Source organism: Diadema antillarum, unplaced genomic scaffold (assembly GCF_040938485.1).
Source record: "Diadema antillarum isolate AM-2024a unplaced genomic scaffold, OU_Dant_1.0 scf00000197, whole genome shotgun sequence".
Lineage (NCBI taxonomy): Eukaryota > Metazoa > Echinodermata > Echinoidea > Diadematoida > Diadematidae > Diadema > Diadema antillarum.
Genome location: NW_027271086.1, coordinates 3209446 through 3232484, shown reverse-complemented (window position 1 = coordinate 3232484; position 23039 = coordinate 3209446). Strand labels below are relative to the sequence as shown.

Here is a 23039-nt window from a genome sequence, read left to right as displayed (position 1 = left end):
GGCAGTGGGACTGACGTTTACTTGGCAAGCAGGTACTTTATTTGGACTTTCTTTGATCACAATCTTTGTAAATTCGCTCATTCTTCTGGCAATTTGCACCGAAAAGAAACTACGGACTTACAGCAATTACTACATATTGAACATGACGGTGGCTGACCTTCTGGTAGGCCTTGTCTGCATGCCACTCCGGGCGCTAATATTTGCCTTCGATCGCACCTGGATGCTGGGCGGGACCTTCTGCTACATCTTCATAGGGGTGCAGAACGCTCTTCCCGGTGTGTCCGTGTTTGGCGTGGTTGTGATATGCTTCGATCGTTTCCTAGCAACGTCGTATCCTCTGCATCACTACAGATGGAAGACTAAGAAGACAGCGGTTGTCGTCAATGCGTTGACCTGGTTAATTCCATGCTCCATTTGGTTGAGTATCAGCACGTTTTGGGACTTGGCCCGACCAAGCGGTGCGGTGACACGGTCTGGATGGTGCGATCCAAATTACTCCAGGTACTTCATCTCAAGCACTATCACTGTGCTTCTTCGTGCATGCATCCCATTCGTGACGATCGCGATTTTGAGTGTTCAGATCTACCGTCGGGCAAAATCCGCCGGGCAGAAGCGTCTCGGAGGCAGAAGCATTCGATCTATGCCAGCAACGAAAAGAGATGATAAATTTTCAGTCAGCCAAGACCAAATCATGTATGAGGCGGAAGCAAAAAGCCCGGAACGTTCCACTGACACACCTTCATCGAACGTCGAAGCTGAACATGTAAACTGTACATCTTCACAATTGAAACGCGGATTGCATGATAAGCAAATATGCAATAAACCTCAATCAAGTGGCCTAAAGATTTTCACGATTTCGGTTAATTCCTAAGACCATCTTTCCGGTCAAGGGTCGGTTGATAAACCAACCGTTAACGCTCGTCTGAGTTTTGCTGAAAGAGTTGGGACTAAAATGAAGCGCGGGAAGGGAAGCGCCGATGGGGCAAAAGCCATGCGTACGTTGCTTCTCCTGGTCATAGCCTTTTTTATTACATGGCTGCCGAGCACAGTTGTCCTAATCTCACGTTCTATTTCACCGACACTCATCACAAGTCTGCCTTACATAATGCAATTGAGGGAATCTGTCCGATGGATAGCGTTCTGTAACAGCACCATCAACCCGCTGGCCTATGCCGTGGCCCAACCTCTCATTCGTCGTGTGATCTTAAAAATGTTCTCCACGAGCCTAGCAGTATAAACTAATTAAACAACCCGATTACTAAGTCAGCATCGATATGAAAATGATAACTGAATGAAATTAAGATTTCGTACAATTCATTGTCCCACACCGTAGTCCAACAGAAGTATAAAAATCTATTAATAAAGTGCAAAAGTTTCCTCGTGTCTTCTTTCAATCAACCCTTTTTCCCCTCGGTTCCTTCCATAGATTTCGTGCACTTTGGGGATTGACAATTTCCCAAATTACATCAAAACTTACGAGCTATTTTCTATTCAAATTCTACAAATGCATCAGCTCCCTCTTATATGCAGAAGGGATCAACCCTGTAGGACGATGAGAGCACCCCCTCCCTGCATGAAAATAATGGAGTGGGGGGGGGGATGGGGCAAACGTATCATTTTGGCCCAAACAATTCCCGACATACGGGGAAATTTTTTTAAATAGAAAATTGTCCACATTGCACGTAAATTGTGCAATAGAATGTCGTCCTTCAATTCTGAAAATCTACAATCTCTCTCTCCTGCTGGGTTCCTTTCATTTAAAAGATTCGCTCATATCAGAGGGTCACCCCCTTTCAATTTACCCTTCCCACTCGGTTCCCAACCAAATGCGACTAGATTTTGTAGTTTTTTTTTTTAATTTTTCAATTTTCAAAATATTCCATGAAAAGACATAACTTCATTTCAATTCCAAAATTCTCTTTTTTTTTGGGGGGGGGGGGGAGGGGGAGGGGGAGGGATTGGAGATACCCCCTTCCATGTACACTCCTTCTTCCTGCCCTGGTAGCCTCCCCCCATACATTCATTTACCACGGCTAACCTTAGAGGGATTTACAATTTTCCAGATGTGCCACCAAGAGTGTGCAACAGATTGTTGCACTGAATCAAAAAAAAAATACAAAAGCTTCCTCGTAAGGGACGGGGATACCTCCTCCCAGGCCGGTTTTCAGCTATCCCACACCGAAAGCATGCGTCAGATTGTTGAATTTGAATTCTAAAAATGCAAAAGGTCCCACTATCAATCCCCCTCCTAACCTCCCCTTCCTCGGTCCCGCTCCATATAAACACTATGGGGAATGACAGTTTCCCAATTACATCAAACTATGCTTACGGGATATCTTTACTTGAATTCTAAAAATGCAGAAGCTCTCGTTGATCGTTGAATTTCAATGCTAAATATGCAAAAGAGGGATGAGCATATCATTTTGCCCCTAATGATTCCCACATGCGGAAAATTTTCTTGCTTTTTGATAGAAAATTGCCCAGATATTCCAATTAAATTGTCCAATAGATCGTTTAAATTCAATGCGGAATATGTAAAATCTCTCTCCACCTTTAGGTTCCTTTCATTTCTCTAACACGGTACTTTTGGGATTGACAATCTTTCTATCAAATATTCCATAAAAAGTGTGCATTAGATAGCTTTATTTCAATTACGAAAATGCAGAAACCCCCTCCCTCACCATAAACTCCTAACATTTAGTATACAGTGAGATACCAAGTTGTTTAAGTACTTGGATATTCAGATTTTAATGTATAAAATGTGCGCATCAGATTACTGAATTCAAGGCCTGGAAATGACCCCTCTCCCTCGTGTGGATGGAGGAAATACCAATCCCACACCCTCCCCCTACTCGGTCGATGCTAATGATGGTGTCATTTTGACAAAACCCCAGTAACCAAGGTCTTGGATTCACAATTATTTCAGAGAGAAATTTCTTAGATTTTAAACGTAGATTATGACCAGGATTGTATGGCTTATTGACTTCGCTGAGAAAGTAAGGGTATTTCCATGATTTGAAAGCATTTTTTATTCTTCAACAAAGAATCTTACAGCCGCTATTTACCATTTGCAGATGAGAAAATAGACAGCTTTGAATAGTGCTTCGAAATAGTTCTAGAGTATGAGTTAGGGATAGAAAAAAACCAATGTAAATCGACGTAATAAATGTTAACATGGTTATATAAAAACAAAATCTTAACAATAGTTTCATCAAAATCGTTTGTGGAATATACCGTCTACAGTTATGGTTTATTGAGAAAATGGGTCATATCTACTAATATTGTGACTTTATTGCGATATTTTTGTTTATATGTGGTGTGTTCTCTGATACAACTGAACTATACGTAATATGCATAAAGACTAAGTGTGATAACCCACACCCTTTTTTTTTCAATCACTCCCAATGGTAAACAATAGTTTTAAGCTTGATAGAAGCCCTTATCGGAAATCAGTAGAGACTATACCTGACGGATAGAAATTATGTGTTCAATTCCTTTTGTATGTTACAAATCTTGCGGTTGCACTTTGTATCCGTTTCCAAGAACCTTTCGAGCTGAGATTCCAGTACTCCAATGAGCAAACCATGGTTATTGTCTAAGTGATTAAAAATAAATGCATGTACCGGTTTCTCTGTGGTTGTTCCATGCAGAAAGTTTCGAAGATTTTAGGTCATGTGTACCACAAATTTTAGGGCTACCGATTCACACTTTATGAATGTATGCTTCTAAGACCATCTTGGACGATCGAGCCGAGGTCACGTGCCATAGGATTGAAAAGAACAGGCCATCACAAACATTGACAAAACCGAAATGTTACAGATTTTGCGAGATCTAATGTGTATAACTTCAGTTTTCTCAAGATTCAAATCGAGGCTGTTCTGCAATGACCAATCTTAGACCAGACTTATGCATGATATAATCTGAGCAATAAGTGCAGTAGAATTTATACTTTCTTGTATTGAAACGTTAATCTGTGTATCGTCGGCATATCATGCAACTTTACTTATGCCATACTTCTCTATTAAATCTCCAAGTGGAGGGGCTTACATTATCAAGCAAAAAGGTTCCACGACAGACGAACCAGAGGAACCCCTTGTCTTTCACATAAAAGAATTATCCCTAGTAAAATCAAACAATACTACATTGCACTGGCAGTCTGATAATTGCAATTGTTCTGATTCTTGTTGTACTATAGATGTATTGCATCGTATATCATCTACTCTCTCCAGTTTTGAAGACACATAACAGTGTTATTGATAAGTCAAGCAAAAGGATCCAACACTCCCAAGTTTATATAAATGTTGTATTTGGTCTAATTATACGAGAATCACGTCGCAAAGATTTATCTTTTTGACACAAACACACTTATACACACGCACACTCACTCACTTGACAATTATGTATCTCCAGTTGTTTCTGTGATATTGTCCAAACAAGCATAAAATGAAAACTGCTTTGAAAGCACATCATGAAATATCATTTTCATACATGATGCAGGTGTGGATTTGTCAGTATGGCGCATGCTTGCTTGTGGTATGAGAACCATGATAATCAGAATAGTAGTTGCCTATTTTTTAAAACAGTAGTGGAGTCCGAAATGCATAGTTTGCAAACGACAGAATATATTCCATCCAAACTACAGTGCATCAACGATGTGCTTTTATTGCACAAACAAGAGAATCAAATTTCCTTTCCCAAAAAGAAATATATCTATATCTATCTATCTATCTACACATATATATATATAGATATAGATATAGATATAGATATACAGCGTGTCCCAGAAAAAAACGAAGCGGGGTTTCCATGCAACTTTTTACTATCAAAATCATACATTTTCTTTATGAGATATACATCAATGGCAAGATAAACTTTTCTTCTTTCATTTGATGTACAACTTAATGTTCATCGTTCATGCATGACTGACTTAGAACAATGAACAATGGTGCTACCAAATTTTCATTTGCACGCGCAAAAAGTGACTTTAAGTGAATTTTTCAGACTTTTAACGTTACGTTTTCAAAAAAATAAAGTTCATAACCCAAATATTCATATTTTCTTCTTTCATATGAGATCTCACGCGGCAAATATGAATAACGCATGCTTGAGAAAAATTAGCATGAAAACATGCTTAATTTCTACCGATTCTACGTATAGTCGAAAAACAAGCATTCAGCTCTTAGCAATTAGACAATGGGCTCATCTGCACCATTGGATTCACACAAAACAACCGCAGTGCTACAATGAATGTTGTTCGGGGGGGGGGGGAGGAGGAGATATTTACAGAGAATGCTGTATGAGACGGAAAGCCCTTTGTTGTCATTTATTTAGAATAAGCTATGAGACATAACCAATAATTGAAGACTAATATCGTGAGTATTCTCAGCTGCACGTAGTCCAATGGCTATGGGGAATCAACATTACAACAATGATACACATTTTGATGATTTTGTATCTCAAACTTATTTCACTGTTTTCATTCCTCTCTACATTTCCCTCACTCGTGGTTAGTCTTTCATCACTGACAGGGATTTGAAGTTTTGAAGGGGAAGGTGAAGCAATAAGAGAGGGTACATCCCATTATTCATCATTGAACTTGCGCTTCTAAAAGGCGCAAGTGCAGGGCAGAAAGTCGGGTTTTTTTTTGGGGGGGGGGGGGTGGGGGGCTCGGAAGGTTTTTTTCGGTCCGTTACTCCCACCCCACCTTCCCAAACATTCCGCTGATGAACATCCTGAGCTCTGTAGTTAGCTGCATGGTCAGGCAAGCCCATGATCATGTTCTAATTTACGACCCTATTCACAACCGAACCGTCAGTAACAATCCCTTTCACCCCTTCCCTTCATGTATGTGTAAATTCATTGAAGCATGAAGGCCATTGTTATCTGCCAAGTTGGGAATGTCGGGGAAAGCTAACTGGCTCTATATTTACTATTTATCTATCTGGGTAAAATGGAAGCATATTTTCAAGTTAAGTTTTCTCGAGCAGGGGTTGATCATATTTTACGCATGGGATATCATATGAAAAAAAGAAAAAAGAAAAAAGAATGGATATTAAGGCTTTGATTTTATTTTTTGCAAAAGATTGCTGAAAAAGTCTGAAAAACTCATTTAAAGTAGCCATTTGCTCGTGCAAATGAAAATTTAGTAGCACTACTGTCTATTGTTCTAACTCAGCCAGGCACGAATTTTGAACAATGAGTTGTACATCAAATGAAAGAAGAGAAGTGTATCTTTCAATCCATGTATATCTCATACAGCAAATGTGTGATTATGATCGCAAAGAATTGCAATGAAACTCGGTTTCGTTTTTTTCTGGGACACGGTATATATATATATATATATATGCATATGTAACAAATATATAATACATAATATATGTAGTATATATATATATATATATATATATATATATATATATCGCAAGATCCTATCATATGCTACTGCCTTCAATTACTATTATGTTTTTCTTCCATTTCATCAAATACCATCAATAGCGAAAAGTCACACAGAATTTACCGGAGTCCATGCGAATAAAAGTATCACAACATCACGCAGTATAGCAAGAGAGGGTTGAAAAAAAATTGTAAGGCCTTGAAAGGAGATTGACAGCGAAGGTAAAAAACAACAACAAGATAAGGGTGATCGATATTTTTTTCTTTTTTTCCGCGAATAGTGTGAGAAACGACAACATCAATGAATATCATTGTCAATGTTCCTAAAAGCACGCATAGAGACCCCCTTTTGGATAGAAATACTAGCAACAGTGATATGGGAAGAGTAAACGATGGTGATTGGTGGGAAGGATCATATATATTAATCGTAGTGTGTTGCAGTTTATGATTATTCATCAAGGGCTGCGCTTTATACCAAATGAATTTCGGGACTACAACATACAGAAAAAACAACAACTGAATTCAACTTACGATTTCTCGCCTTATTATTGGTTGGATTATAAAATGGATTGTGGGGAAAGATGTGCGAGTAGAATTATTTGAGTTCTGTCATCAAGGTTATTGCTGCAAATATCCGAAGGTTGGATATATTTCTCCATAAATCCCGGGCTATCAAAGTGCTTCAGTGCCTTCTTTGACTTAAGTAGCACCTGCTACCTTTAATTCCACCGGTTTTGGCTATGCTTCATGCTTTTGCTCTTCTAAGGTCTTCTAAGGTTTACTAAACTCGGTAAGATTGACTTATTTTAATGAGTTGAAATGACTATTGTTCTAACAAGCAATTTCATTTCAGTTCTTATTTGCAAAATCAAAGGATTCATTCTATTACTGTAATGTGAAGATGAAGTAGGCCGATATAATGTTTCTGTGATTTGAACTTAAATAATAACATGTAATGTTTAAGGCCATTATCGGTTTCCGAGATATTTATTTGAAATGATGCATAGACGTCTTCTCCGCACTTTAATTACAAGAGTCATACTTCTACTCCAATAGTGTTTTACAAATGTTAAATTTCCGTTTTGATATTTTTGACATCTCAATATGCGGTTGTATAACTTGATTTACAACGTGACATGATACAATCTTGAGTTAATTTCGTTTCCTTCCTAAAAATTTTCTCGATTAGATATTTCACTAGTGACTCATATACACTGGTGTAACGCACATACCATTGATTACTAAAAAGCTCCACTGGAAAAAACCCTGGAAACATGCTAATGATGACAATCAATATTTCTTCTAACAACTAGAACATGTACCGCTTCCAATTTTCGCTTGTACTCTGTTCCTAAAGAGCCACAATTCTCATTCTGAAATACATGAACGTACAAGAATTCCACTGAAATATTCATAAAGCTGAGTGCAATCAATTCGTACATCTCATACAGGGCGGACGCCATGAATAACCGTTCAAGTGATGTCAGGGCCCCTGGAGGAATAGTTCCCAAGGCAACGCTGGAGATTTCTTGGCAAGCAGGTGTCTTATTTTCCATTTCTCTGATCACCGTATTAGTAAACATGGGGATCCTACTTGCATTCTACTGTGAAAAGAAGTTACGGACATACAACAATTACTACATCATTAACATAACGATTGCAGATCTGTTGGTTGGCTTAATTTGCATGCCCATTCGTGGGCTTATGTTCGCGTTTGATCGCACCTGGATTCTTGGACAAACTTTCTGCTACATTTTTACGGGCATCAATCAAGTTCTCCCCGGAGTCTCAGTTTTCGGGACCGTGATCATTTGTTTTGATCGTTACCTCGCAACCACATACCCACTCACTCATTACCGGAGGAAAAGCAAGAAAGTGGCCACAGTTGTCAACGCATTGACCTGGTTGATTCCTTTATCTATTTGGATGAGTTTGAGCACAATTTGGGACCTTATTAGTCCCAACACGCGTGTGGTGCCTTCGGAGGTTTGTCATCCAAACTATGCTGAGCATGTTGCATCAATGGTAGTCATCGTATTCCTGCGGGCTGTTATTCCATTTGCCGTGATTTTATTGCTCTCTGTTCGAATCTTCTACCGGGCGAAATCTGCCAGCCGTAGTAGATCAGTTGATCATGTGTCTTTTGCGACCAAAGCCGGAAAGAAGGAAAAAACAAGCACCCATCAAATTTCCCTTCCTAGGGTGACTGAGGACAAGATTTCCACAAAAGTGGGAACAAATGAAGTGAAACAGAACATTCCTTCCATATATGGTCAAGAAATCATTGCACGACGACAAAAAGAGAAGGTTGCCCCCACTGATGCAGACGTTTGTGGCACTTCAGAGCGAGATAGGCCGAATTCGGACGAAAAATCTGGTTCAGTGCTGGGCTCGCCGCCCGTTGGCGCACATACATCTTTTTGCACTGTCCCCAAGAATAGATGTAGTGCTCTCAGTTTTGCCGATGAAAGCCACAGCTACCGGGTCCCAATCTCCTTGAACAGCAGTGGACGCAGCTCTGTAACATCACCTAAGCCCCGGCCAGGTCCTTTTCTAGAGGGAATCACCACGGCGAAAAGTCAGGGCGAGAAGAGGATCTCAGACGGTAGCAAGGCCTTACGAACTTTGGCTTTTTTAGTCGTCACTTTCTACTTGACATGGTTCCTGAATACTCTGAATATCATACTCCGCACCGCAGCGCCGGAATGGTCCACCAGCCTTCCTTCTGCGGTGCAAATCCGGGAGTCCGGAAGATGGCTATCCTACTGCAACAGCACACTGAATCCCCTTGCATACACTCTAGCCCAACCGCTATTAAGGCGAACAATTAGGAAGATGTTTTGTAAAGACAATTAATCTCGAGGAAGATCGACTATGTAACAATGGACGGTATACAGGGAGCTAAGGTGTTTGCTGTGGTCTAATGGCAAGTAGTCTTATACGGTTTGTCATAAACACATCGACAGCAGAAAAAAGGTGCTGCGATGTAAATTGTGATTACTTCATGAGTGTCAGATAATACATAATCTATCTATTATAACACATCTGTTTTCTGTGATTTAGTCGACTTAAAAAAAAAATGTTGTTCATCGATAACTTAATGCAACGTACGTCAATAACGACAGATTTGACAAAAGGTTTACTTAAACCTTTTCAACACAATTCTCGACACTACGTTTTGCTTTTGTAATGTTGGAACGTGCCCAGTATTCTGATGTATTTGGCTATAAAAATACTGAGTACCTTTGCAATTTATTAGGTGTGGCATGTCATAGCTCATAAATATTTTACTTTTTTACATATTTTACGTTAATTTTCTGTATAATTACATCATGGCAGACTCACTGGCCCGAATTCAAGAAGGTAGTACAATCTTTCTCCGCATGGTTTAAACAATGTCGCATGGCCTATTTCGTTACGAAATCAGTCATTTCGGCTACGAAATGACTGATTTCATATAGAAAATAGGCCATGCGACCCATCGGTCAAGTAGGGTCAAGTTTCAAAGGACCCCGAGATACCGAGTTGTTTAAGTACTTATTCACATTTCAATGTATTTTTTTTTCTTCATTATCAAAAAAAAAGATCGAAAACTTCACCAAAAGTGTGCATGAGATTGCTGAATTCAAGGTTTGAAAATGGAACTCTCCTTCGTGTGAATGGAAGAAATACCCCATCCTACACCCTGCCCCTGCTCGGTCGCTGCGATCTCTCGAACGTAACGTATTAGAGCTAGAGCTTTGTCCGCTCCTCTCCCCATAGTGAAAAACAGATCGTCGCCCCTCGTCAGAAAAATCGTTATTCTTTCATTGTCATAAATGGAAGATACCTTAACATAAATACATAGATACCATAAAATCCATAACATAGTCGCTATCCGCATGTACAAAACAAAGGAAACACAAAAATTTCAATCACCAACTTCAATCACCAATTATCAAACGATTAAATTTTTTAAGCACATAATTTATCACAATCTGTATCAATATGTGTTATGTCGCTGGTGCTGATTGCTGGTGCTAATAATAGTGTCATTTTGACAAATCAAAACCACATGTTCCAGAATTACAATTATTTTAGAATGCAGGTTCTTAAATTTGAACTTATATTATGACCAGGATTTTATGGCTTAATGACTTCCCTGAGAAAGGCAGGGGCATTTCCAAGATTTGAAAGCGCGTATATTTCTACTAAGAACCTTACAGCCACTATTTACCAGCTATCGTGCTTCAAAATAGTTCCAGAGTGTGAGTTAGGGATAGGAAGAAAATGAATGTTACAATGTTTATCAGTATAATGAATGTTAACATGGTTAAACATATAAAATGTATGGTTTTATCAAAATCATTTCTGGAATAAACCGTCTTCAGTTATGGTTTATCGAGAAATTTAGTAATATCTCCTTATATTTATTGCATTTTTTCTCATATATGTAGTATGTCTTGTGATACAACTCAACTATATATAATGTGGACCACGTGTGATAACTCAAACACCTTTTTCTTTTTAATCACTGCTCCCAATCATATACAATATCAAGCTTGATAGGAGCCCAAATCGGCAACCAGTGGAGACTATTATAATGACGGATAGAAATTTTGTGTTCAATTCCTTTTGCATGTTACAAATCATGCGGCTGAATTTTGTATAAAATATCCAATAACCTTTCGGGCTAAGATTCCATTACTCCAATGAGAAAATCATTGTTATTGTCTAAGTGATTACAAATAAATGCATGTACCGCTTTCTATGTGGTTGTTCAATGCAGAAAGTTTCGAAAAATTCGAAGTTCTGTGTACACCAATTAGGGCTACCGATTTACAAGTTATGAATGTATGCTTCTAAGACCATCTTGGACGATCGAACCAACGTCACGTGTCATCAAACCATCACAAACATTGACAAACAAAAATGTTACAGATTTTGCAAGATCTCACGTGTATAGATTCAAATTGAGCCTGTTTTACAATGACATATCTTGGGCCAGACTTAAGCATGATTCAATGTGAGCCATGACCACAGTAGAATTCATTCTTTCTGGTAGTGAAACTTTAATCTGTGTATCGTCAGAATATCACGCATTTTTACTCATGTCAGACTTCTCTATCACATCTCCCAGTGGAGGGGGTTAACATTAGCAATCATAAAGATTCAACAACCGACGAACCTGAGGGACCCCTTGTTTTTTTAACATAAAAGAATTATCCCTAGTAAAATCAAACAATACTACTTTGCATTGGCGGTCTGATAGTTGGAATTCTGATTGTCTATAAATATATTGCATCGTATTATGTACTCTCTCCAGTTTTGAAGGCACATTACAGTTACTGGCAAGTCAAGCACAAGGATCCAATTCTCCCGTGTTTGTATGAATGTTGTATTGGGTCTAATTATACGAGAATAACGTTGCGAAGATTTATCTTTTTCACACAAACACACTTATACACAAGCACACTCACTCACTTGAAATTATGTATCTGTTATTTCTGTGATATTATCCAAACAGAAAACTGCTTTGAAAGCATATCATGAAATATCATTTTCGTACATAATGCACGTGTGGATTTTATCTGTTTTATCTATGATAATCAGACTAGCAGTAGCCTATCTTTAAAAACAGTAGTGGAGCCCGAAATGCATAGTTTGCAAACGACAGAATACTGTTAGTATATTACATCCAAACTACAGTGCATCAACGATGTGCTTTTATTGCACAAATAAGAGAATCAAATTTTCTTTCCCCAAAGAAAATAAATTACGGAATGTCCTACTGCCTTCAATTGCTAGGTTTCCATGCCCAATTTCAGCAGATTTGCATTCGAATTAATGACAAGGCGTTCAAATCCAAGGGATTTTTGTCTCTGCTCTACTCTCACGGTGCATTGTAATTCTTTGAGTATTCAGTTTCATTTCATGTCATTCCTTTTAGATTTTATTCATTCAATTTAGAGAGAAATTCACTCAATTTAAAGGCACAAATTTAGCATTCGATTTCGCGCCACCTGGATAGACGTTCAAATTTTCACAAAATACCAGTTTCAATTTCATTTATAGGAACACAACTTCGCACTTTTAACGTTCGAATTAAATCAACATGCAACATTTTTACGGGCCTTTTTTTACTAGCATTTACTGGATGATGAAATTTCATTTTCATTTCAAAGTCTCATTTAATCATCTTAATTGTCTTGTATCTATTTCTTTGCTACAGACCTTTCTTTCATTTTCAATTCACCCCTTACAGTATGGATGTAACATTTAGGAAATAGTCATATCCCTGAATATCTTAGGAGTCCTGTACGTCCAAATCCATATTGATCTATTTTCATTCCATTCCTTACTTCCTCGTGTTCATATCATAAGTTGCCCCAATCGGATCAGCTGTAGATAGACCTATTTCACCAAAGGGTTATATCTCCAGTTTCGCTGGTTGTCAAGATCATGCTTCATACACTAATTCTGTCCGCATTCGATATGATCATGCATACTCTGTAATGTAGCAGCGGCTAAAATCGCGTATGAATAAAATGTATATGCATGTGTCTGAAAGTGGGGTTATGACGAGTTATTAGCTAGTATGAGTCAAAGATCACATTTCAATGTATATTAAATTTGCATATTCAAACAGCTGCGTAACTACAAAGAATAAAATCAACAGCGGAAAAGACTTCACAAACTCTGTAATTGTTTGCATTATAATGAATTTGAAATCCACGGCGATGCTGATGCGAATTCGAATGCGTTGCGCTTGCATTTTTAATTTGAATGCCTTTATTACACCCTTGTGCGAGAAACTCATGAAATCGCATGCTGATGACATTAAATTGAAGGAGCTAGGTACATTTTTGAATGTCGATCTCAGTGATCATTCAAATTCACTCGAACTTGAATTGCTGCATCGTTAAATCGAGTGCAAATCTGATGAAATTGGGCGGGAAAACCTATACTGTGTCTTTCTTACATTTCATTAAATAACATCAATAGCGAGAAGTCACACAGAATTTACCGGAGTCAATGAGAATATAAGTTCACGACATCATGGAGTAGCGAGAGAGGGTCGAAAAGAATTGTAAGGCCTTGAGAAGGTGATTGACAGCGAAGGCAAAAATACAGAATAACAAGAAGACAAGTGTTTTTTTTTCTCTCTTTTTTCGCGAATAGTGTGCGGAAATGACAGCATCAATGAATACCATTAACAATATTCCAAAAGCACCTTTAGAGACCCTTTTTATGGATGATAGTACCGTCAACAGTGATTTGTAAAGAATAAACGATCCTGATTGGTGGAACGGGTCATACATATAGTATGTATTATAGTGTATAAGTATTCATCAGAGGTGTCGCTTTAAAGAGAATAAATTTCGGAATGCAATAGACCAGACAAAGACTAACATCAGTTTTCTGAATATTAAAATCAACCTGCCCTTTCCCTCCTCACTCAGTCGCTATTGGTTGGATTATGGATTGTGATAGAAGAGGTATGAATATAACTATTTGAGTTATATCATCAGAACTGTTGCTGCAATTACCTGGAAGGTGGATCTTAAATGCATTTCCCCATAAATCGCGAGCTGTAAGAGTGCTTCTGTGCGTTCCTGGAGTTCACCGACACTTGATACCTTTAATTCTACGGTTTACGGCCATGCTTCATGCTTTTGCTCGTCTAAGGTCTTCTAAAGAATCACAAAACTCAGTAAGATTGACTTTACCACGAGTTGAAATAATTATCGTTGAGATGAGCGATTCTGTTTTAATTCTTATTCGCAAAATTATGCATTCCATAATGTGAAGATGAATTACATATTCTTCTGTGATATCAGCTTAAGGAATAATATGCAACGTTCAATGACGGTTATTGGTGTCCGACATATTTACTTGATATGATATACAGGCATTTGTACTCTGTACCTACAATGCCATAAGTGTCATTGTAGGATACATGAACATACAAGAATTCCATAGGAATTATCGTTTAGCTGGATATGGAATATCAATAAAGATCATTAATTTCTATCATCTCATTTCATAGAGTGAGGGAACCATGAATAACCGTTCAGGTGATATCAGTGCCCCTGGAGGAATAGTTCCCAAGGCTACGCTGGAGATTTCTTGGCAAGCAGGTGTCTTATTTTCCATTTCTCTCATCACCGTAATAGTAAACTTGGTTATCCTACAAGCTTTCTACTGTGAAAAGAAGTTACGGACATACAACAATTACTACATTATCAACATAACGCTAGCAGATCTCTTGGTTGGCTTCATTTGCATGCCCATCCGTGGGTCGATATTTGCTTTTGATCGCACCTGGATTCTTGGACAAACGTTCTGCTACATTTTCACAGGCATCAATCAAGTTCTCCCCGGAGTCTCAGTTTTCGGGACCGTGATCATTTGCTTTGATCGTTACCTAGCAACCGCATGCCCACTCCTTCACTACCGGAAGAAGAGCAAGAAGGTGGCCATAGTTGTCAACGTATTGACATGGTTGATTCCTTTATCTATTTGGATGAGTTTGTGCACGATTTGGGACCTTGTTAGTCCCAATACACGTGTGGCGTCTTCAGGGTTTTGTAATCCGAACTATGCTGAGCATGTTGCATCAGTGCTCGTTATCATAGTGCTAAGAGCTGGTATCCCATTTCCTTTGATTCTAGTGCTCTCTGTTCGAATCTTCTACCGGGCGAAATCTGCCACCGTAGCCGAATGGTTGATCATGTGTCTTTCGTAACCAAAGCAGGTAAGGAGGAAAAACAGTTTTCAAAGGCAGGCATCATATTTCCCGTCCCAGGGAGACTGAGGACAAGATTTCAACAGAAGTGAAAACAAATGAAGTGAAACAGACCATTTCTTCCATATATGGCCAAGAAATCATTGCACGACGACAAAAAGATGAAGTCGCCCTCACTGATGTAGACACTTGTGGCTCTGTAAGGGCACTTAAGGCTCGCCCATATCCTCTATCAGAGGGAATCACTGCAGCGAAGAGTCAGGGCGAGAAGAGGATCTCAGACGGTAGCAAGGCTTTGCGCACTTTGGCTTTTTTAGTCGTCACTTTCTACTTGACATGGTTCCTGAATACCCTGAATATCATACTCCGCACCGCAGCGCCGGAATGGTCCACCAGCCTTCCTTCTGCGGTGCAAATCCGGGAGTCGGGAAGATGGCTATCCTACTGCAACAGCACACTGAATCCTCTCGCCTACACTCTAGCCCAGCCGCTATTAAGGCAAACAATTAGGAAGATGTTTTATAAAGATAATTAATTTCGAGAGAGATCAGCTATGTAACAATCGAAGGTGTAGAGGGAGCTAAGATGTTTGCTGTGGCAAGATAGCAAATAGTCTTATGCGGTTTGCCATAGACACAACAACAACAGAAAGAAGTACTACGAGGTAAATTGTGATTATTTCGTGGATGTCAAATAATACATATATGTAATTTCACATCTATTCTCTGTGATTCTACTTTTTGAATGTCAAAGCTTTTCATTGATAGCTAGAAAAATTATTGATATAAACACAATGCACGTCAATAACGAACGATTTGACAAAATGTTCATTGAAACCATTACAACACAATCCTTGTCCAGTATATTGTTGTATTTGGCTATTAAAATTACTGTCCACATTTGCAAGAAATAAGGTCTGACATGTTTTAGTTCATACATATGTCACATTCTTAACGCTAATTTTCTGTATTATTACAGCATGGCAGACTTTACTGTGTTGCAAATATACCTTTGTTTTTAGCCAAGTACAACGGGACTGGGCACATTTTGATAGTAGAAAGGCATAGCGTAGTTTTGAAGTATTTACACTATCTTGTTTGAAGTAAGGATTCAGGTAACTCTAGTAGGCTGATTTTACATTGGAATCGTAATGCTAACATGATTTTAATTTTTAATAGTAATAATGATAATAGTGGCCTTTTATAATGCGCTGAAGTCCATCAAAAATGATGCTCATGGCGCTGTTATATAACCATGAACAGTATATAATACAACCATACATTAATCAAATACAATAACTTATCAGAACAATAGGAAATACAAAAACAAACAAAATGCTTTATACATAACGAAATTGATCTCTGAACATAAGGAAAACCAAACATGTACTAAACATGCAGTATGTGAACAAAACAACTCAAATCATAACAATCATATTTCATTCACAATCAAGAATTAAACAGATATGTTTTGAGGAGTTGGTTCATTTGGTTGCGGACGCCTGACGAAAAAAAAGCTCGAAACAGCATGTTAACGTGTTTGACAAAGAACGTTACACTTCAAAGGACATACAAACTCCGTTGTAAGCATGTTCATGCTGATTCATAAATACAAACAAATTTCTTTTCAAACTCATTCAGGTAAGAAATAACCGCAGCTCAGCAAGTAAACCTAACAAATCTTACAACAGTCATGACAGTTACTGTAGTGACAAGAGAGTCAGTAAGTAATCCCAGATGGATAGTCTACACATACAGGAGTTAGAATAACAAAAATGTCACAGTTTTACAATTTGCAGTGTAACTGATATTACTTTTGGTAATATTTTCAAAGGAGTGTATAAATCTTGCATGATGTGACCTACTCAATTTGTGTCAACGGTAAATTGTAAATGTCTTTTTTTCTCTTCAAGACTTGCTTGGTAAAGGTTTTTCTTATCTCTCTCTCTCTCTCTCTCTCTTTGCGAGATCTTTGAAATATAGATTGAAATAGCTCGTCGAAGAACTATTTGAAATCAGCATCTTTGTTTTCTAATGTATTCCCATGCCTTTTGTTAAAGGGGCAAAGTGTAAGTTTCAATAGAAGCGGAGTACACTTGATTATTTTTAAACTGTAGATGGTCACATTGGAGTATTTAAAAGAATAAGAAAGCACACATGATTTTTTGAATAGGAAGTGGGTAATTAAAGGTTTAACATTGCGTAGCCCGTTGGCAACTCTGGTTATTATTAAAATTGATAAAACAATTTGTCTGTCTATTTAACATTTCCGATTTCCGATCGTAACGGATGAAAGGAAATATACATCGTAATCTCATTTCCTGAGCTGATATTCATATCTATTCAGCATAAAATATTACTCTCAAGAACATTTAATACTGGCATGTATTAATAGCTCGCTCCTCATTAAGAAACGGGGGGGGGGCATTTATTCATATGGAATTGGCAAATCGTGTGCAGAGGCATAAGTAATCAGTGTTTCTTTTCGTAAAATAGTACAGTAAATGCCTAATCTCTTCGTAATAGAGTTTCGGGGTCATATATTTATTGTGTTTAATTTTGTAGACAATAATTAAACTGATTAAAACTTGATTTGGTAAGAACCGTAGGGAACAGGATTGTAAGATTAAAAAATGTCTTCTTCTGGCTTGTGACTGAGTAGTAACATTAATTTTGATGTTGCTTAGTTTTATTATTTTAAGAGCTACAGTACATGCCTATGTTCTATACTATACTGTTTATGAATTGTGGTAGTTTTGAAATACGATGATTGGAATGAAGACATGCATGACATGAACGTAACGATTAAGGTTCTGGTATGTGTACGTGTGCAATGGCTCAAAGGGAAAATAAAATGAAACACGAAACACATTATTTGTTCGAAAATTTCACAACAGGAAAGCGACTGTGAGTTTGATTCCACTTAAAGGTATACAGTTGTCTTCACAGAAAGCATTATCACGATGAAACTTACAGAGTCTTTGAAGAGATTTATGCACTAAATAGAAAATGAACAGCATATCGATGTACAGAAAATCTCGATGTCTTTGATTTCAGAAATAGTGATTAATTATTTACAGAAGTCGGGTCAAGTAGGGTCAGGTTTCAATGGAACTCCCCTTCCCCCGCGCTCTGACAAAACCCTGGGAAAGCTGCGGAAACTGTCGTTTTTTGCTTTTTGCTAAGGAGCCCAATGTAAGTGTGCCACATATTTTGTATTCAGTTTGCTCGCAAAGCCATTATAGTTGCTATCCGCGTATATGAAATAAACAACATGCAAAATTTTCAATTTTTATATATCACTGACATAATCACAACTTTTTTTTTCAAACGAATATTTTTGAACACAGATTCGAATTTATTAAAATCTATATTGATTTATGTGATGTGCAAGGAAGAAGTCAGGTGCTGGTGCTGACTCTGGTGTCATTTTGACAAATCCCAATCACCAAATGTTTCACCAATTATATCACAGAGCAAGTTCTTAACTTTAAACGTAGATTATAACCGGTATTATATGGCTTAATGAGTTCAATGAGAAAGGCAGGGGCATTTCCATGATTTGAAGACAAGTGTAGTTCGTATGCAAACCTTATGTTTAATACAAGCCCCTTCGGCCTACCACTGGAGACTATAGAGGGTAGAAGTTATGTGCTCAATTGCTTTTGCATGTTTATACTGCTGCTGAATGCTGTATACCAGTACACGTAGTTCTTTTTAGGTGAGAGTGACGTGGTTATATTAGCAAACAATAATTGTTACTGGAAGTGTGATTTAAAAAAACAACAACTCATAAACATGCTTTTCTGTAGTTGTTCTATACAGAAAGTTTTGAAGAATTTTAGTCCTGTGTAGCCTAAACCAATAAGGGATACCGATCGCATGCCGATTTGCATATGTTCTGAACACATGCTTTCATACCAAGACAAACTTAATCGATTTGACAGAGCAGGAATATCACAAACATCGGCGGACAGAAATGTTAAAGATTTTGCGAGATTTCATCTGTATAACTTCAATTTTCTCAAGATTGAAATCGAGGCTGTTTTAGAATGACAAATCTTGGATATGACTTTAGCCTGATTCAACCTGAGCAATAGCAGCAGTAGAATTTATACTACCTGGCAGCGTAATGTAATTAACCTGTGCATCATTAACCCATCATGCATGCAGCTTCACATATGCCACATCTGTCTATTGCATCTCCTAGTGGAGCCGTTTACGTTAGAAATCACAAAGGTTGCAGGTTGCATGACTAAGAAATTGTGGAATTCCTTGTCTATCATATAATCATAACTGCTGCGTTATTACCATGTATATTGTTTGCTTTTGCACATTGTTGACAAGGTGAAAGAACTTGTACTATTATTCTTGATGTAATATTCATGAACGAGAAGTATGAAATTAAATGAATTGAAAAATTGAATTGAATATGGAAAATAATCCCATTCAAAGTCAAACAATCTCTTCACTGGTAGTCTGCGTAATTGTAATTTTTCTGATTCTTGCTGTACTATATATATATATATATATATATATATATATATATATATATACACTGTATATATATGCAGCATCTACTTTCTTTTTACTTTGTTATTAACAAGTAAAAGGATCATACGCTTTCCAGTTGACATGAATACTTTGCTTCATTTAATAATTCGAGAATCACATGGCAAAGATTTGGACTTTTAACACAAAGACACTAAGACTATGCACACGCACACCGACTCATTTGACCATTATCTATACCTCCATTGTGTCTGCGATATTCCCAAAACAAGTGTTAACCGAAAACTGCCTTGAACAAAAAAAAAAAATCGTGAAATATTATTTGTAATAGATAATAGATGTGAGGATTTGCCTGTATGTGTATGATTGGTTGCGGTACGCGTTCTACGATAATCAGACTCGTATTTTGAAAAACAGTCGTAAAGAACGAAATGAATTTCTAGATTCCAAACGACAGATGTTCCATACAAATAACAGTGCATCAACGATGTGCTTTTATTACACGAAAAAGAGAATCAAGTTAGGTTTTCCCAAAACCAAATATACTAAAGATCCTACTAAATCCTACTGCCTTAAATGACTATTATGTCTTTTATGCATTTAAGTTCCATCAATAGCTAAAACCCAAGCGGCATAAAATGTACCCGAGTCCATGCGAATATAATTGCCACTAGATCAAGGAGCAGCGAGACATCGGTTGAATAAGAATTGTTAGACTTTGAACTGGAGATTGAAAACGAAAGTGAAAACAGAACACTGTACAAAGAAGGCAATGGCGGTTAATATAATTATATCTATTTTTTTCAAATAGTGTAGGAAAAAAAAAACAGCATCAGTGAATACCATTGTCAATGTTGTTAAATGCACCTTTATAGACTCCTTTTTTTTGGATAAAAGTACCAGCGACAGTGATATGGGAATAATGCACGATGCTGATTGGTGGAACAGGTCATACATATCAATCGTATTGTATTAGAGTTTATGATTATTCATCATTGTCTGCATTTTACACAGAATAATTTAGGAAATGTAATATGTCAGATAAAGACTAAAATCATTTCTCTGAATGTTAGATCAACCTGCCCTTTCCCGCCTCATTATTGGTTGGATTATAAAAGAGATTGTGATGGAAGAGGTATAAGTGTAATTATTTAAGTTACATCATCAGAGTTATTTCTGCAAATACCCGGAGGTTGGAAACGTTTCCCCATAAATCGCGGGCTCTCAAAGTGCTTCAGTGCTCTCCTGGACTTCAGCGGCACCTGCCACCGGTACCTTTAATTCCACCGATTGACGGCCATGCTTCATGCTTTTGCTCTTCTAAGGGATCTAAGGCTTACTAAACTCGGTAAGATGAATTTGTTCTCATGATTTGAAATGATTATTGTTCGGACGAGTAATTCTGTTCTAATTCTGATTCGCAGAATCAAAGAATGCATTCCACAATATGAAGATGAGTTGCATGTTTAACGATTCTGTTATCTCAACTAAATTAATATATAAATAGTATGTTACGTTGTAACTATTGGTTTCCGAGATGTTTATTTGAAATGATGTTTATTACAAGAGCCATACTTCAACTCCAATTTTGCTTTAAAGTCAAAATGTTGATATTCCGTTTTGATATTTTTGCAGCTAAATATGAGGTTGTATAATTTGATAACAACGTGACATGACGCAATCTGGAGCTCGTTTCCTTTCTAAAAAATTCACTTCACTAGCGACGTGTACACTGGTGTAATACACATATCGTTGATCATAAAAGGTCTGAACTAGAAAACAGCCTGAAAGCATGTTATTGATTACAAGTAATTTTTCTTCAAACAAGGAGAACATGGACCTCTTCCGATTTTCGCTTGTACTCTGTACCTATACATAGCCATAATTCTCATTCTAAAATGCACGAACGCACAAGAATTCCCTAAAAATGATAGTAAAGCTGGGTGCGGTATATTAATAATGATCATTTCTATACTCTTATTTCATACAGTGAGGGAACCATGAATAACCGTTCAGGTGATATCAGTGCCCCTGGAGGAATAGTTCTCAAGGCTACGCTGGAGATTTCTTGGCAAGCCGGTGTCTTATTTTCCATTTCTCTGATCACCGTAATAGTAAACATGGGGATCCTTCTAGCGTTCTATTCTGAAAAGAAATTACGGACGTATAATAACTACTATATCATTAACATAACGATAGCAGATCTGTTGGTTGGCTTGATATGCATGCCCATCCGTGGGCTTATGTTCGCGTTTGACCGCACCTGGATTCTTGGACAAACTTTCTGCTACATTTTCACTGGCATCAATCAAGTTCTCCCTGGAGTCTCAGTTTTCGGGACCGTGGTAATTTGCTTTGATCGTTACCTAGCAACCATATACCCACTCCTTCACTACCGGAAGAAAAGCAAGAAGGTGGCCATAGTTGTCAACCTATTGACCTGGTTGATTCCTTTATCTATTTGGATGGGTTTGAGCACAATCTGGGACCTGGTTAGTCCCAATACGCGTGTGGTGCTTTCAGGGTTTTGTCAACCAAACTATGCTGAGCACGTTGCATCAATGGTCGTCATCGTATTCCTGCGTGCTGTTATCCCATTTGCCGTGATTTTATTGCTCTCTGTCAGAATCTTCTACCGCGCGAAATCTGCCAGCCGTAGCCGAATGGTTGATCATGTGTCTTTCGTGATCAAAGCAGGTAAAGAGGAAAAAAGAATTTTCAAAGGCAGCCAGCATATTTCCCGTCCCAGGGAGACTGAGGACAAGATTTCCACAAAAGTGAAAACAAATGAAGTGAAACAGAGCATACCTTCCATATATGGTCAAGAAATCATTGCACGGCGGCAAAAAGCTAAGGTTCCCCCTACAGATCTAGAAGTTTGTGGCGCTCCAGAGCAAGGAAGGCATTCAGAAGAAAATTCTGGTTCGGTGCTCGGCTTGGCGCCCGATGGCGCGCATACGTTGTCATGTTCTGTCCCAAGGGATAGATGTAATGTTCTCAGTTCTACTGATGTAACTCACAGCTACCGGGTCCCAATGTCCATGAACATTGGTGAACGCAACTCTGTAACAGCACCTAAGCCCCGGCCAGACCCTCTCTTAGAGGGAATTACTACGGCACAAAGTCAGGGCGAGAAGAGGATCTCAGACGGTAGCAAGGCCTTGCGCACTTTGGCTTTTTTAGTCGTTGCTTTCTACTTGACATGGTTCCTGAATACCCTAAATATCATACTCCGCTCCGCAGCGCCGGCCTGGTTCACCAGCCTTGTCTATGAGGTGCAACTCCGGGAGTCTGGAAGATGGATATCCTACTGCAACAGCACACTGAATCCTCTCGCTTACACTCTAGCCCAGCCGCTGCTCCGACAGACCATCAGGAAGATGTTTTGTAAAAAGTGCCAATTTTGA

General features: G+C 38.1%; 1 protein-coding gene across 1 annotated transcript; it reads left to right on the top strand.

The window, feature by feature from the left end:
* Positions 1-142: 142 nt before the first annotated feature.
* On the top strand, positions 143-23039 carry LOC139723701 (trace amine-associated receptor 13c-like). Its single transcript, XM_071634923.1, has 2 exons — positions 143-501; positions 22655-23039. Exons 1-2 carry the CDS (start codon positions 143-145, stop codon positions 23037-23039), a joined length of 744 nt encoding a protein of 247 aa, XP_071491024.1.

What these genes read in the sequence shown, in the direction of transcription:
- LOC139723701 (XM_071634923.1), top strand. Translation starts at nt 143, where the DNA reads ATGACGGTGGCTGACCTTCTGGTAGGCCTTGTCTGCATGCCACTCCGG. An exon ending in TGCGATCCAAATTACTCCAG is followed by an intron (nt 502 to 22,654) that starts GTACTTCATCTC and finishes TGTAACTCACAG; the next exon opens with CTACCGGGTCCCAATGTCCA.